The following is a 17923-nucleotide window of genomic DNA, read 5'->3' as shown; positions in this document are numbered from 1 at the left end:
TCTTGGATTTGGAGATCCTCTTCCATCATGAGTTCCCTGGAACTCTTCTGTACCATTGCATCGGTGAGAAGAATATAGTCCATCACAGTAGATCAACACTCAATGTTGATGATACTGTGTACAATGTTCTTCTGGTTCTGCTCATCTCACTCATCATCAGCTCACACAAGACCCTCCAGGTTTCTTTGAACTCCTCCTGCTCATCATTTCTTACAGCACAATAGTATTCCATTGTATTCGTATACCACAACTTGTCCAGCCATTCCCCAGTTGATGGGCACTCCCTCAATTTCCAATTCCTTGCCACCACGTAAAGAGCAGCTATAAATATTTTTGTACATGTGGGTCCCTTTCCCCCTTCCATGATTTCTTTGGGAAAAAGACCCCAAAGTGGTATTGCTGGGTCAAAGGGTATGCACAGCTTTATCGCCCTTTGGGCATAATTCCAAATTGCTCTCCAGAATGGTTGGATCAGTTCACAGCTCCACCAACAATGCATTAGTGTTCCAATTTTCCCACAGCTTCTCCAACATTTATTATTTTCCCTTTTTGTCATTTTAGCCAATCTGATAGGTGTCGGATGGTACCTCAGAGTTGTTTTAATTTGCATCTCTCTAATCATTAGAAATTTAGAGCGTTTTTTCATATGGGAATAGGTAGCTTTGGTTTCTTCATCAGAAAACTGCCTGTTCATGACAAAAATAGTTTTGATTTAATGAGACTTTATTAGTACTAAAAATAAAAAACCACTGATTATTGAAAGATCAAGAAATTTCAGAAAGTAGTGATGGATTGGAAAACAAGTGAGAATGTCTGAATTTAACTTGGAAATCCAAAGAAATCTTGTCAAATTAAGGAGTTAAATTCATATGTATTACCAAGAACATGGCCATTTACTCTGGCTTATTATGTATATCTTGGAGAATTAGGACATGACCTGGTTTTGGAAAACAGGTCGTCTGTGACAAAATGTTCAGTTTTATCCAGTTTTGGCAGCTTATGTTTTCTAATACAGTAAAACTCCAGTTTAATCCAGCATTTTATTGTGACCAGAACTCTATTAGAGACACTTCTGGAATTTACCCTCTAGTGGTAATTGCTGTTTATAATGATGATCCTGAGGTAAAATCAAAATGCTGAAGTGCCTTTTAGACCATGAAGGCAAGATGAAATTTCCTTTGCCATCATCTGAATGTTTAGTGTATTTCGTTATATTCTGAAAGTCTGGAAAATGGTAATCTTCTTATATATAATTCTCAATTAACCAAAGTCAGCTTTCTGACCAAACTAATGGTACTGCCATTCTTTAGTCCCCCAGCTTAGAAATTTTAGTGCCATCTTTTATATTCAGGTTTGAAATTTTAGTACCATCTTTTATGCCTTCTTTATTATCACCCATATTGAGTTGCAAAATCTTTAAGACTACCTGTAGATTGTCACTTGACATTCTTGTTACGGCTCCAGTACCTCCCTCAGGGTAGCTAGATGGCACAGTGGATAAAATTCTGGGCCAGAAGTCAGGAAGACTCATCTTCCAGACTTAAAATCTGGCTTCAAACACATACTAACTGTGTGATTCTGGGCAAGTCACTTAATCCTGTTGACCTCAGTTTCCTCATCTGTAAAATGAACTAGAGAAGAAAATGGCAAACCATTCCATTATCCTTGCCAAGAAAATATCAAATGGGGTCATGAAGAGTTGGACAAGATTGAACAGCATAACCTCCTTTAGACATTGTTACATTCTCACTCATCTTTCTTCCTCTATACTGTTACCTCTTTAGTTCATCCTACATATGTCTAAACCTTGTTTTAACTATCTTCTCTATGCAGATGACTTAAAAAATATGAGCTTATTGTGAGACAGGATTGTATTATTCTTTATTCTTGTATTTCAAGCATCTAGTTCATTGCCACATAGTAGGTGCTTATCAATGTTTGTAGATTGATTATTATTAGATCAATTAGTTCAATCCTACACTACAGCTCTAGTCCTTCCACTTCCCTGCTTAGAGCCATGACCTGTTTCCCATTGCATATCTAATAAAACCTAAAGTCTTCAGCCTGGGAGTTTGGACTTAATTTATATTCAGGATCCTTGACAACCTGGTCTCCTCCCACTTATTTTTGTTTGTTTGTTTTATCAAGGGATGCAGTTTTGTTCACTAGGTATATTTGAGTAAGTAAATGGGGTCCTATGTAGAAAAAAAAAGGCTAGGGAGATTTTAAAAAATCACACTACAAAAAGAGAAGATATGAGGCTGAGGAAGTAGAACAGGATTTCTCTGATCCAGAAGTTGGGGAGATTCTTGGAAGAATACAAGTTGGACAGAAGTGGGAATTTACTGCAGAAGAGGACCCTAAAGTGGACCATGAGGAAGATAAGGGAAGGAATACCATGAAGGAAAGGCAGCTTTAGTAGTCATAGAGTCGCCACCTTTTCCAGCTTCATTTCCTATGACTGTTTTCCATATAGACTATTTTTGTCCTTGTTCCCAGAGGGCAGCTAGGTAGTACAGTGATTAAAGTGTTGGGCCTGGAGTCAGGAAGACTCATTGTAATGAGTTCAAATTTGGCCTTAGACACTTACTAGCTGTGTGACCCTGGGCAAGTCACTTAATCCTCTTTGTCTCAGTTTCCTCATGTGTAAAATGAACTGGAGAAAGAAATGGCAAACCGCTCCAGTATATTTGCCAAGAAAATCCCAAATAAGGTCATAAAGCATTGGACATGACAGAACATAATTTTTAAAAAAAGAACATAATTTAAAAAATTATTAAATACTTACCAATTATGTAATTTTTCAACTATTATTATTATTATTATTATTTAGGCAATGGGGGTTAACTGACTTGCTCATGGTCACACAGCTAGTAAGTGTCAAGTGTCTGAGGCCAGATTTGAACTCAGGTACTCCTGAATCCAGGGCTGGTGCTTTATCCACTGCGCCATCTAGCTGCCCTCAACAATTATTTTTTAAAATTTTGAGTTCGAAATTCCCTCCCTCTTGCTCCTCTCTCCATCTTGAGAAGTCAAGCACTTTGATTATACATATGAAGTCATACAAAACATCTTTCCATATTAGCCATGTTGCAAAAAGAAATACAAACAAAGTAAAACAAGATAAAGAACTTTTTAAAGAAATATCCTTCAATTTGCACTCAGTTCATCAGTTCTCTCTCTCTGGTGATAGTGTTTTTTCATTGCAGATCCTTTGGAATTGTCTTGGATCATTATCTTGATCAGAGTAGCTAAGTCATTCACAGCTGATTATCCTACAATATTGCTATTATTGTGTACAATGTCCTCCTGGTTCTGCTTATTTACACTTTGCTTCAGTTCATATAAATCTTCCCGGGTTTTTCTGAAATCATCCTGCTCATTATTTCTTTTTTGTTTGTTTGTTTGTTTTTAGTGAGGCAATTGGGGTTAAGTGACTTGCCCAGGGTCACACAGCTAGTAAGTGTTAAGTGTCTGAGGTCAGATTTGAACTCAGGTACTCCTGACTCCAGGGCCGGTGCTTTATCCACTGCGCCACCTAGCCGCCCCCTGCTCATTATTTCTTATAGCACAATAGTATTCCATCACAATCTTATTCCACAACTTATCCAGCCATTCCCCAACTGATGGACATCACTTCAATTTCCATTTCTTTGCCACCACAAAAAGAGCTGCCATAAATATTTTGTGTACAAATAGGTCCTTTTCCCATTTCTTTAATCTCTTTGGGATACAGCCCTAGTAGTGGTATTGATGGGTCAAAAGGTATGCACAGTTTTATATCCCTTTGGGCATATTTCCAAATTGTTCTCCAGAATGGTGGGAACCATTCACAACTCTACTGCCAGTGTGTCAGTGTTCCAGTTTACCTTCATCCCATTCAACATTTGTCATTTTCCTTTTTTTTCATGTTAGCCAATCTGATAGGTATAAAGGGGTATCTCAGAATTGTTTTAATTTGCATTTTTTTAATCAGTAGTGATTTAGAGCATTTTTTAATGTGACTATAGTTAAATTTGATTTCTTCTTCTGAAAACTGCCTATTCATTAGCTCTCCTTAACAATGCAATGATCCAAGACAATTCCAAAAGACTCATGATGGAAATCTATCCACATTCAGAGAAAGAGCTGATGGAGTCTGAATGCATATTGAAGCATATTATTTTCACTTTCTTTTTTCTTTTCATGTTTTTTCCTTTTGTTCTGTTTTTTCTTTCACAACATAACTAATGTGTAAATGTTTTTACATGATTACACATGAATAACTTATATCAGATTACTTGCTGTCTTGGGGAGTAGGGAGGAAAGGAGAGAGAGAGAGAAAAATTTGGAACTCAATCTTATAAAAATGAATGTTGAAAATTGTCTTTTTGTGTAATTAAAAAAATACTATTTAAAAATAAAAAGTTTAAAAAATCCCAAACAAAAAGCTACCTGTTCATATCCTTTGACCTCCACATACAGTGTTTATCAGCTAAACTAGACTATTCTGTTTCCTGAACTTGACATGCACATCCTGCTTCTATACCTTTGTTTATTCTGTTCTCTCTATCTAGTACTTCTTATTCATAATCTCTAAATGTCAACATCTTATCCATTCCAAATGTAATTTCCCTTAAGAAGTCTTACCTCATTATCCAAAGGGTGTGGTATCTTCTGCGTCTTACCCACTTTATCCCTATAGTTCTTTCATGGTACTTATCATAAACAGTTTCATTATTTTTGTTCATTTCTTAGCCTTCTGATTATAGCTAGATCTTCATTAGTGCAGAGAAGAAATCTGAAGGAGTCATGTTACTCAAATCTCGATGGATATTTCCACTGACCTATAATCAGTTATCACATTTTATATAAAACTCCTAGTGGGAAGAGACTCTTTTACTTATTTTCTTTGGCTAGAATAATGCTTTGAATTTAGTTGTGCTCACAATGGGAACAGTGAGCAGAAGCAAAAGACGTAGTCTCTGACCTTAAGTAATTTATAGTTTAGTTGGAAAGATAAGATTAACCCAGATCAATCAAACATTTAATTAATTAAATAATTAACTGATCAATTAATTAATTGATTGATTGATTAATTAATTAATTATTTCATTCCTTCAATAAGTATTTATTTGGCAGCAACTATGTCATAGGCATTACATCAAGTGCCAAGTACACAGAGACAAAAGTGAAAATTCTTACTTTCAAGGAGTTTATGTTTTACTAATGGGCATGTAAGGTGGGGATGAGATAAGAATCATTCAGCATCGCATGTAATTAAGCTCTAAATTGTATGATATAGAGGCTTGAAGACTAAATCCAGCCAACTGCTTACTTTCATAAGGCCTTTAAGTTAAAAAAAGTTTTAAATTTTAAATGTCTTTTTAAAAATATATTTTACAAGTTTTATTGTATTTTAAAATACAAAAATCATTCTTGGCTTGAGTAGTCCAAAAAGCAGACTGAGGCTGGATTTGTCCTTTGGCAATAGTTTGCTGATCCTTGACAGGGACTCTAAATGCTATGGGATTTCAGAGGGTTGGATCACAAAGGAAAGACTACAGATGAGGTAAGTCTTGATGGATAGAAAGGACTTTTGACAGATGGACAGAGGAAGTCTGTCTAAAGAGAGAATACAAAAGTAGAATGTAGGATAACAGAATTATCAGGTTATAGATGACATGTAATATACCCTTATATGATAGAAAGATTTGCTCTATTTGTAATGAAAGCATTTGGTAATTTACAAAAAAAGGTCTTGAAGGAAGTTGTGCTATTTGGTAGAGGTAGTTTTAGTGTTCCTTAGTTCTCTAATAGTCACATGTTTCTTTTTCTAAGTAACTCATCTTGTTCTTTGCCTGGAAGAGTAAGGATTATCCTGTTCTAAGGTAAAGCCAATATTAGGCCTGTGCCAATTATAGGAAAATTAACTGTTAGTGATATTTTGCATACTTAACGAATAAATAAATCTATTTTGGGCTTAGGAGATTTTGGTATAGGAATAACAGAGATGATGTTGAGGGAGGGAATATATCAATACCAGGACTTCTGATGGGATAATGGAATTTTTTTGTAGTTTACATTTATCTTCCAATTCCTCTAGGTTGAATTTGAATGCATAAATGAAAAGAAGAGGCTGAAGAAGAAAAGCTACAAAAATTCTGGTATTGTCAGTGTGAAACATTGTGAGGTCAGTGCTGGTTGGTCTAATTGCTTTAATTTGAAATCAATTTGCAGGGTTGTCCCTATTTCCTGAGCCAACATGCTCAGGAAATACCTAAATCTTTGACTTCCAGACATTCCAGAAATTTAACTTTGTGTTTTGAGATCTTCAGGGAGCAGAGAGGAATAGGGAATAGTGAGTTGCAACAAAATCTTTTAAATGGCATGTTTACTTCAAAGGTCAAAACATCTCAGAAAGCATTGGGGCATTTTCCTAGATGCCTGTGGGATACATTTATGAATTTGGTACTTTTCCATCAGAAGGGAGACAAAAGCTATGCCCTACCATCCCTACACACAATGCCTGATGACCTGGCATTTTCCAAGCTTGTTGGAGTGTAAATAGCCTGACCCAGTTTTGTCCATCCTGTTAATTTTTCCAAGATGAGAAGACTTAATAATGGTTATAATATGAGGAGGGAAAATACTTTTTTTTTCAGGCTATGTGTTTCTGAGACTTCTTATTATATAAAAGAATTGTTTCCTGATTGATATGGATGTAAAAACTACAAAGAAAGCTTTGTTACCTTACATACTGTTAAATTCCTAAAATTAATTCTTGACTTTTCCCCATTTTTGGTTGAGGTGACATTCCTGTCCTGACAGTTGGTGATGCCTCTTTAAGTAAGATTATTACATTAAAAGTAGAATGTAACCATTACATGTAATCCCACCTAGAATATCCTTGGGATATTGAGCTAAGGTGCCAGCCACCATTAGTGTTAGACAGTCTTTCAGTGGAATAAGAAATGCTTGAGGGACTGATAAGCAGAGGACTGACTTTGTGTGCTAAAATCCAACTAGAATGGCGTAAGTTGGTGTGGTGTTAAATTTTGTGTTTTACTGGGGAGTTGGCAAAGAAAGTAAGGTGAAATGGATTAGCTTTTCAAATACTGTAACATGAGTCTTTATTCCCATGTATTTGAAAGGAGGTGTAAATTAAGGGATAGAGGAACTAGTGAAGCAGAGGCATTTTAGACTAGAATTTAGCACTAATTTGCATCTATTTACATTTTACCTTTATTCATTTTGGCTCAGCAAGATTAATTTATGTCCTCTTCAAAACATAAGTGAATGGAACTCCTTGTTCTGTATTTTACAAAGGGAGGGTTTTAACTTTAACTCTCTGTGTTTAGATTACAGTGGAATGCACATTCCTTGACTACATCATGGGAGGATGTCAGCTGAATTTTACCGTACGTGAAATAAATTTCAATGTATATTGAGCCAGGCTTTATAGGGTAGACTGTGATACAAGGACTTTACTGCCTATCTTACAACTGTTTTTGTTTGTTTGCAACTGAATGTGTGACCAGATTTTCTATAAATTCATTAAATGTGCTCTGCCCAGACCCAATTTCTGAGCTTGTCAAAAGCTTTCTGTTTTATGAAGAAGAAAATCTGTCATTCCCGAGAACTAGCAGACATGTATAGCATCTGCACTCATGCTGTAATAAACAGAGTAATTCAGAGGACTGTTAACTGAAAAGGGCAACCGTCACAGCAAATCCACAAAGTTAAGGCTTGAATGCAATGGAAATTTGTTATTTAAGGTTTCTGGAATAACAGGAACAGCAGCTATCTATTTCATGCAAACAATTTCAGAGATAGTTTCATGACAAGGCCAAGAAATTCTCTTCTTTTTTTTTTTTGAGGGACAATGGGGGTTAAGTGACTTGCCCAGGGTCACACAGCTAGTAAGTGTCAAGTGTCTGAGGCTGGATTTGAACTCAGGTCCTCCTGAATCCAGGGCCAGTGCTTTATCCACTGCGCCACCTTGCTGCCCCCAAGAAATGCTCTCTTTAAACATTTATTTAATTGTCCACAGAAATGCCAAGGTGCATACCTGCTATTAGGACACTATTAGTAATAGACTTGGGGAAGAATGGGTTTGGTGCAGGAAAATTTTCCAGGGGTCAAGCACCAGATGTCTGTGCCTTCCACACTTGGTTAAGTGTTACATTATTGTTTATTACAGGTGGGAGTAGACTTTACTGGCTCAAATGGTGATCCTCGATCTCCTGACTCTCTACATTATATCAGCCCCAATGGAGTTAATGAATATTTGACTGCTATCTGGTCTGTTGGGATGGTCATTCAGGATTATGATGCGTAAGTCTCAACTAAAATCCCATCTTTTACAGGAAGCCTTTCCCATCCCCTCTTAATTCTGGTGTCTTCTCTCTGTTAATTATTTCCTATTTGTCCTGTATATGGTTTGTCTGTATTTATTTGCATGTTGTTTTCCCTGTTAAACTGTAAGCTCCTTGAGGGAAGGGACTGTCTTTTGCCTCTATTGTATCCTCAGTACAGTGCCTGGGTCATAGTAAAGATTTGTGGATTGATTTTAGAAAAATCCTGGCACATAGAATGTGCTTCATAAATGCTTATTGATTGACCCATTTTAGAAAAATAATGTGGGGCAGCTAGGTGGTGCAGTGGATAGAGCACCGGCCCTGGAGTCAGGAGGAACTGAGTTCAAATCTGGCCTCAGACACTTAACACTTATTAGCTGTGTGACCCTGGGCAAGTCATTTAACCCCAATTGCCTCGCCAAAAAAAAAAAAAGAAAAAGAATGATACTAATTTTTATATCTGCCCAGAAAAAAAACCATTGGCTTTTGTTTACTTCATTCACTTAAAAAAGTATGTATAGTACCTGCTTTATGCATTAGGGATGCAAAGTAAAAAATCAGAAGCAAAAATTCACTCTAGTAAATTCAGATTCTTCTTTAGATGTTTATTTGTTGTGTGACCCTGGGCAATCCACTTAATCTCAGTTTCATTATTTGTAAAATGAGAGTGTTGGATTCAGTTCCCTCTAAGGTCCCTTTCAACTGTAAATATTATTTTATAAAGTAGTTTCTGCCCTCCAGGAGTTTTTATTTTATCTCCTTTGGAATAGAGACTATTTAATTTTTATCTTTGTACCTATAGGGCCTTGAATGGTGTCTGGCTCTTAGTAGGCCACTCAATAATTGTTTGTTTTTTTTAAATAGTTTCTCTTTTTAGATTTGGTGAGTATCAGAAAGAGTTCTGTGTTACTAATTTCTTCCTATATATCTATTAGCTTTAATGTAAATGTAAATGTACATTTATTTTTTTCTATTGGCTCTTGTTGTATTTTCAAAACTGATGAAAATATTCATTAATCTGCCTGATATTTAAAGAGAGTAAAATATTTTATGTTGTTAAACTATATTTTTAGTGATAAGATGTTTCCAGCCTTTGGATTTGGGGCCCAGATACCTCCTCAGTGGCAGGTAAGAAGGTCTTTTACCTCCCCCTCCCCCCACCCCTAGCACCTTATTTACTGAAACATGCAGAAAACCTTTTTTCTGTCATTTGTGTGTTGACAGGTATCCCATGAATTTCCCCTAAACTTTAACTCAGCAAATCCCTTCTGTAATGGTAAGTTTTCACAGTTAACATGAAGATGTCTACTTGAAAGTATCAGTGGCACTGATTTTTTTTCATCACTTGAAACCCATCTCTTTTTCTTTGAAAATTTTACATTTGGTTGTAGCAAAAAAAAAAAAAAAAGCTGAGGAGTAATAATTTCTATGAAATTTTAAACACTAAATCTTTCTTGTTATGATTTTGGGCCAGATAATGAAAAGATTTGTTTTTTTATTTTTATTTTTTATTTTTTTATAACAATTTGTCTTTTTATTTAGCACTTCTACAAATTATGCCTTAACAGCAAATTTCTGAAGAGGGTACAGGCGTTCCTTCCTCTGCTGTTTTTTGGTCTTCAGGCTTTCCTCATGCTTATTAAGCCTGCGGCGCATGGCACGGGTCTTCTTGGGCCGAAGGTCCAGGGGCTTGTATTTCTTGTCCTTACAGAATTTCCTGAGGTTCTCTTTCTGTGTCTGGTTGATGACAGTCAGGACTTGGGCAATAGATTTTTGGACAACTCGGATCTTAGATAGCTTGGATGCAGCTCCTCCATTGACCTTAGCCACTCTCAATTGGGAAAGTTCCACCTTTAAATCATCTAACTGTTTAAGTAGCTCCTCCTTCTTCTTCCCAGGAAGATCCCTGGCCTTGATTTTTGCCATGATCAAAGATTCGACAGTCCACCACCGGATCCGAGGAGAAAGAGATGAAAAGATTTATAATATTGAAAACTTTATCCAAATCATGGCAATAACTTTTTTTTTGGTGAGGCAGTTGGGGTTAAGTGACTTACCTAGGGTCACACAGCTAGTAAGTGTTCACCTAGCTGCCCCTTGGCAATAAATATTTATGGGTCATATATGGGTTGTTTTTTTTCCCACTTAATAGTATTTTCTTTTTTTCCCAATTACATATAAAGATAGTTTTCAACATTATTTTTGTAAGATTTTTAAGTTCCGAATTCTTCTTCCTCCCTTTTTTCCCTCCCCCCTTCCTAAGACAGCAAGCAATCTGATATAGGTTATACAGTACAAACATGTTAAACATATTTCCACATTAGTCATGTTGCAGAAGAAGAGTCAGAACAAAAGGGAAAAACCACGAGAAAGAAAAAAAAAATGTGAAAATAGTATTCCTCCATCTGCATTCATACTCCATAGTTCTTTTTCTGGATGTGGATAGAATTTTCCATCACAAGTCTTTTGGGATTGTCTTGGATCATTGTATTGCTGAGGAGAGCTATCTGTCATAGTTGATCACATATTTTTGTTGTTAATATCATTTTATATTGGTATTTCATTTTTGACTTTTTAAAGTTCTTGAATGTACATGCTATTTCAATTAGGTATAACAAAAACTCTGATGAATAGAGAGACTGGTCCTGTGATTTTACTGGTTTAGGGAACTCTAGGATGAGGAAACTCCCTGTACCAATGTAGGTGGGCACCTCCTCTGCAATGATAGCCTTAGGGAGTTGCCTGTAGCTCTGAGAAGGTAAATTCCTTATCCAGGTTCACACAGCCAGTATGTATCAGAGGTAGGACCGGACCCTAGGCCTTCCTACTGTCAAGAACAGCTCATCAAGGGGGCAGCTAGGTGGCGCAGTGGATAAAGCACCAGCCCTGGATTCAGGAAGACCTGAGTTCAAATCCGGCCTCAGACACTTGACACTTACTAGCTGTGTGACCTTGGGCAAGTCACTTACCCCCCACTGCCCAGCCAAAAAAAAAAAAAAAAAAGAACAGCTCATCAGTCACTATACCATGATGCCTCTCAGTTATAAATAATCTAATTTAATGAATGTTTTCAAAAATGTGTTTCTGCATAATGTTCTTTCTCTAAAGAAAAAATATTTGTGTGGTATGTATCTTTACTCCTGAGAAATACTTTGGGGTTCCAGAGGTGTAGAGATCTTCAAGCCCTTTATTGGAGATAAGGAAATTTCTTCTCTTATTTTAATTTGATATTGAATCTAAATTTCATAGAAACCTGTTTCATTGACAATTTTTGTCCCCAAAAAGAAGGTTGTGATTTGATGAAATTGTAAGCTGACAACTAGAGGCAGTTACTGCTTTGTTTCAAAAGGTGGCATTCCCTTCATGACTCTTAATTAATAGGGTCTGCATTAATTAACAAGGTCTGCATTGAAATGCTAGCCTAGCTGACATACTGGATAACTTTTTTTTTTTTTAGTGAGGCAATTGGGGTTAAGTGACTTGCCCAGGGTCACACAGCTAGTAAGTGTTAAGTGTCTGAGGCTGGATTTGAACTCAGGTCCTCCTGACTCCAGGGCTGGTGCTCTATCCACTGCGCCACCTAGCTGCCCCTTGCCACCTAGCTGCCCCTCTGGATAGCTTTTTTTTTTTTTTTAGTGAGGCAATTGGGGTTAAGTGACTTGCCCAGGGTCACACAGCTAGTTAAGTATTAAGTGTCTGAGGCCGGATTTGAACTCAGGTACTCCTGACTCCAGGGCCGGTGCTCTATCCACTGCACCATCTAGCTGCCCCTCTGGATAACTTTTTAAAAAAATATGGCGTAACTTTGTTTTATGGGACATGAAAAGTAACAGTGTTATTAATCATGCTTTTGTTCTCTAGGAATCCAAGGCATCATTGATGCTTATAGGACCTGCCTTCCTCAGATAAAACTTTATGGACCAACTAACTTTTCTCCGATAATCAATCATGTGGCCAGGTTTGCTGCTGCAGCCACACAGCAGCAGACGGCATCAGTAAGTGGGATGTTGTGGGTCAGAGGGCATTATCTTCCCCTTTTGTCTTGACTTTTATGATGTGGAAACAGTGGAAAGAATGCTGGATTTGGGGTCATGTAGAAATATTTTTGATTACTAGGCTAATTCTGGGGGGCCTAATCTGGGGACTTTTGACTATTTGGCTATCTGACTGCTATTAACTTAGTATGGGCCGTTTATAAAGTTCCACCACACTGCTCCCAAATTGATAAGCTAAAGATTAAGAAGCCTCTTAATTAAATAATCAAAGCAGAGTTTATTTATGAGATACTATTTAAAATTAAGAATACAGGGAAATAAAATGTACAACCTGACTGCTTTCCGGTTCTTCCTTTCACCTGCTGAGCCTGTAACCTTTTTAATACAATAAGGGCCTTAGCCACCTCTCGAAGCAGGGTATGTTGTACTTTCCCTGCTCAGCTACTTTCTTCTAACTCCTCTTAATCTTCACTTTCTCCAACCTGTACCCTGTGCTGACCGCTTCTGTGCTCTCTGCTGCCTCCTGGTCAGTCTGTCTGTCTGTCTGTCTGCCCTGTCAGTCTGCCCTCTGCCGCCTTTGCCGCCCCTCTAATCTTGTCTGCCTCTCTTAATCTTGTCTGCTGGCCATTCCTCCTTGCTCCTAGTCCTGTGTTACTGTTCATCTCGTCCCCCCCTCTAATCTAACTCCCAGGTCTATATTTACTTTTTTTATCTCCACTCAAATCTCGGGGCTTCCTGTGCCCCTACAGACCAAGCTAATCCGCTAGCCAGGGCTGTGGCTGGTGGTGGGGGCGGGGGTGCGCTCCGGCCTCACGTGCCCAGAGCCCGGCCTGGGTGAGGCCAGGATCTCTCGGATAGCTCCGCTCAGGTCAGAGGGAGCTGGGGACTTTTTCCCCCCAGCTGTCTGACCTGGCGTCTTGTACAGCCCGTGGGGCTTTTTGGCTCAGCTGAAGCAGAGGGGGAGGGGCACCAGCACCTCCCACACAGAAGAGACCCTGAGGGCCTAAGGCTTTCTGATCTCAGCCTAAAGGTAGGGTCCCCAAATCAAAGTAAATTTCCACAGTCAGAACGCTTGAGCTTGAAACCTAGCTCTGCCACATACTACATGTGGGACTCAGGGCAAGTCATTTAACTTTTCTGGGCCTCAGTTTTCTCCACTTTAAAAAAAGGAGTTCACTTAGATGACCTACCCCTAAGGTCCTGTCAAGTTCTAAAGTTATGATAGAATCTGTTTGTTAACTATGAATGTTTGGTTTGAAGGTTTTTTTTTTTAATCAATGTGAGGGGAAATGTGAAAGAAGAAGGGAGCTGGGGATAGAGTTGCCAAAAAAACCTCCAAAAAACAAAAAAGGGGAAGGAAGGAAAGGACCCTGGGTTTTAGCCATCTCCACAATAGGATGGTCTGTCTCAATGATGACAATCTCTGGCTTGTAACTGTCGTGATGAAATTCCTCTTTATAAAGGAAGGAGGAAATGTACTAGTGGGAGAAGGGGAGAGTATAGTGGAAATATATTCCAGTGTCAAGACACAGGGATGGTTGGTCGTTCTAGGGTGAGGAGGCCACAGGCACTGTGGGAAGTTCCAGGATGAGATAGCAGCAAAGTAGGGTTTTGAAGCCCAGAAAATGAGAAAGAGGGCAAGGAGCAGAATGTATAACTATTCCTGGTTCATGGTGATTTTGGTGAAACTCTTCTTTTAAAAAAAATATTTTATTTATTTTATTTTTAATTTATGAAATAAAAAAGCATTTCTATAACAGTATAATAAAAAAAAGATGATGGCACATGAAACTGCAAATCTATTACGTACAACTTGCTGTTCTTTTTAAGTTCATAATAGTTATCATGTAAATTTCTTTTTTTTTCTTTGCCCTCTGTCTCCTACCCTATAGATGGCTACCATTAGACACAGATATGCATATATATGTAAAATCATTCTGTATGTACTTCTGCTTATCAGTTCTTTTTCCGTATGCAGATAGCTTCTTTTTTCATATGTCCTTTGGGTATTTATAATAGTCATAATGACAGTTGCTCAAGGTTGTTCTTAAAATTATATTGCTGTTACTGTATACAATGTTCTCTTGTTCTTAATGAGAAGTCAGCAACCTTCCAAGAGCTATTCCCCTATAGAAAAATGGTCAAAGAATGTGAACAAGTAGTTCTCAAAGAGATTGTAAACAATTAATAATCATGTCTAGTGCTTGACCCTTAATAAAATGCTTGTTAAATTAAATACTAATGACTATTCCAAATCACAAGTAATGAGGGAGGTTGAACAAGCATTTATAAGTCATTTCTCTATGGCACGCACTGTGCTAAGTGCTTTACAAATATTATCTTCTTTGATTCTTATGACAACTCTTGGGAGGTAGATACTATTATTATCTCCTTACAGCTGAGAAAACTCAGTCAGACAGAGATTAAGTAACTTGCTCAGGGTCACACAACTAATAAGTGTCTGAAGCCAGATTTAAACTCTGGTGTTACTGACTCTATGCTCTGTCCATTGTACCACCTAGAAATGTGGGTTAAAAACAACTCTGGAGTTTTGATTCAAATTCATACCCAGTATAATGGCAAAGATGACAAAGGACAGAAGTAGCCATTGTTGGAAGGCCTGCAGGAAGACAGGAACACTGATAGACTGTTGGTGCACTTGTGAATTGGTCTCACTATTTTGGAAAACAGCTTGGAAGTGTGTCAAAAATTGACCCAGAGATTCCATTGCTAGTTAGGATATCAAAGAGAGGAAGACCCATATATACAAAGATATTCAGGCAGAATCTTTTTTCTTTTTTGGTAGTAAAGAACTATAAATAAAATGGATATCCATTATTGGTATTTAGATAAAATGAAATATCAAGGTTTTAGAGATAACCAGTATGAGAAATATAGAGAAAAATGTATTAACTGACGTGGAGTCAAGCATGGAGTGAAGTGGCTGCTTCTTGGCACAGTAGGAGTGTTGGACTTGGAGCCAAGAAGACCTGAGTTCAAATCCTATCTCAGACACTTACTAACTGTGTGACTCTGGGCAAGTCAGTTAACCCTGTTTGCCTCAGTTCCTTATCTGTAAGATGAATTGGATGAGGAAATGGCAAATCACAAATGACTTTATCACATTCATATCCAATTAATTTGTAAAGCAGAAGTCATCTTACTGCCACTTTCTAACCCAGTATCTTTGTGAAGAAAACCCCAAATGAGGCCATGAATAGTTGGACACAACTGAAACTACTGAACAATAACAACAAAAGTTCACAACTTCCCCTTGAGTCATTACACGGTACTGTTGGTATATTTAGTTCTTACTAGGAAGGTGATTTTTTTTCTTTCTTTGTAGAAATAGTAGGGGTTTTTTTGCCCTTTCTGGCAATGAGAGAGCAAGGTGGAATACTGTCAGTGCTTAAGGTATGGGAGCCTCTACTCTATTTTATAGACTATTATTATGGGTCTTTAAAAAAAAACCATGCTGGGGCAGCTAGGTGGCACAGTGGATAGAGCACCAGCCCTGGATTCAGGAGGACCTGAGTTCAAATCCAACTTCAGACACTTAACACTTATTAGCTGTGTGACCCTGGGCAAGTCACTTGACCTCAATTGCCTCACCAAAAAAACCCCATGCCACTTTAGTTCAAATAGCCTTTCTCTTGCTTTCTGTACCAAGCCAATCTGTTGTCTGAGGATTTTCATAGATTTTGTTCCAGGGTTGTTGCAACAGTTGGGAAACAGCGGGAAAGAGATGAAGTGACTTTAGTAGCATGATAAAGCAGCAGAGGAATTAGTGATAACTTTTTGTTTTCTTTGTGTTGGCTTCTGCCTGCTAAATGGATACTACTTCTTTCTATCCCTTTTGTTTATTATTATTATTATTATTATTATTATTAGCTGGTATTTATTTAATGCTTTAAGGTTTGGAAAGTGCTTTACAAATATAATCTAATTTTATCCTCACAAGAATCCTGGGAGTTAGGTGTTATTATTATCTCCATTTCTGATAAGGAAATTAAGGCAGACAAAGGTTAAGTAACTTGCCCAGGGTCACACAGCTAGCAAGTATCTGGGACAGGATTGGAACTCAGATCTTCCTGACTCCAGATCCAGCACTCTATCCACTGCACCATCTAGCTGCCTAGCTTGTCCTTGTTGACAAACCATTTGATTATGAAGGTAACAAATCTTGTCTTATTTAATAGCAATATTTTGTGCTCCTGATCATCACTGATGGTGTGATCACAGACCTCGATCAAACCAGGCAAGCCATAGTGAATGCTGCCAAATTGCCTATGTCCATCATCATTGTTGGTGTCGGAGGTGCAGACTTCAGTGCAATGGAGTTTCTTGATGGCGATGGTGGAGCACTCAGGTCCCCAACTGGCGAGACTGCTATCAGAGACATTGTTCAGTTTGTTCCTTTCAGACAATTCCAGAATGTGAGTATTGTCATTCTACATTCTTTTCCCCTTCCCCCCACCCCCATCTGTGGAACTGAGTGTCCTGACCAAAGGGTGTTGTTCCACAGTCAGTCAATTGAATGGATGGCCATGCTCAGGTGGGGTACTAGTCATATTCTTTAGCAAGGGTGAGCACTTCCTTTTCCTCATACAGTCCTTGAATTTCTATGTTTATACCCATCTACATTACTTTTGTGTAGAAAGACTCATGCATCCTTCATGTTTTGGAAGTCTCTGTCAGTATTTTGCTATTCAGAGACTCCTTTGATACATTTCAACAACCATAGCCTTATTACCCTAAGACCAAGAGGGAGGTGGTCTAGTAGGTCACCCGAATTTTTCTGCGTCATTGCAGATATAGAAGATAAACTCCGTTTTTCTAATCACTAGAACAGAGATTAGTAAGCTTTATTTCCCCATCATGGACCCTTTTGGCTGTCCAGTGGAACCTTTCTTCTTAGCAGAGCATTTTTAAATGCACGGAATAAAATATATGGGATTTAAAAGAAAGCCAAAGATGAGTGAAAATAAAGATGTAGTTGTCTTCCCATGCAAGTTCTTCGACTCTAGGTTTAAACAGATTTCCAAGGGGTCCTAGGACCTTAAGTTAAGAATCCCCATCCTAGAAAATTTACCAATTTCTTCCCAGGTTTGTATGCCATTTGCTTACGTTTCCTAGTATAAAGATATGATTTCACTCTTTCTGTGTGAATTTTTTGATACTTATTTTTTTTTCTTTACCTTCCATACTGTGGTAGTTCTAATATTCTAGCTGAAAATCCCATTTTCTTATTGGAATTCAGCTTGCTAGGAGTAACTGAGGAAAATGCTTAATTTGCTTTCTTATAACGATCGGTTTTATATGGAAATGTATTTTACATGATTGCACATATATAACCTATATCCGATTGCTTACTATTTTAGGGAGGGGAAGATGAAGGAGGGAGAAAATTTGGAACTCAAAATTAAAAAAAAATGAATGTTAAGAATTGTTTTTACATGTAATTGGGAAAAATAAAATACTATTAAAAAACAGCCAAGAATCAGCTTTCTTTCAGGTTTGTTGTTCATTCTGTGTGTAGGTCTTCAGTTACCTCTAATGAAAACAAGTCTTTTGAGTGTTGTTTTTCCA

General features: G+C 37.7%; 2 protein-coding genes across 2 annotated transcripts in view; one reads left to right on the top strand and one right to left on the bottom strand.

Annotated features, from left to right (window-relative positions):
• Positions 1 to 17923, top strand: part of CPNE3 (copine 3) — a 70033-nt gene that overhangs the window by 48419 nt on the left and 3691 nt on the right. The window contains exons 9-15 of the mRNA XM_043974791.1: positions 6086 to 6172; positions 7341 to 7400; positions 8183 to 8316; positions 9413 to 9467; positions 9564 to 9615; positions 12201 to 12334; positions 16534 to 16770. Of these exons, the coding sequence (XP_043830726.1) occupies positions 6086 to 6172; positions 7341 to 7400; positions 8183 to 8316; positions 9413 to 9467; positions 9564 to 9615; positions 12201 to 12334; positions 16534 to 16770 (759 nt within the window). The remainder of the gene's footprint in view (positions 1 to 6085; positions 6173 to 7340; positions 7401 to 8182; positions 8317 to 9412; positions 9468 to 9563; positions 9616 to 12200; positions 12335 to 16533; positions 16771 to 17923) is intronic.
• Positions 9826 to 10303, bottom strand: LOC122734107 (60S ribosomal protein L35-like). Its single transcript, XM_043974804.1, has one exon. The coding sequence runs from the start codon at positions 10263 to 10265 to the stop codon at positions 9894 to 9896; it is 372 nt and encodes a 123-aa protein (XP_043830739.1). The 5' UTR covers positions 10266 to 10303; the 3' UTR covers positions 9826 to 9893.

This window comes from Dromiciops gliroides, chromosome 1 (assembly GCF_019393635.1).
Source record: "Dromiciops gliroides isolate mDroGli1 chromosome 1, mDroGli1.pri, whole genome shotgun sequence".
In the NCBI taxonomy this organism is placed as follows: Eukaryota; Metazoa; Chordata; class Mammalia; order Microbiotheria; family Microbiotheriidae; genus Dromiciops; species Dromiciops gliroides.
The sequence above is the reverse complement of the archived record's forward strand: the minus strand, read 5'-3'. Positions and strand labels throughout refer to the sequence as shown.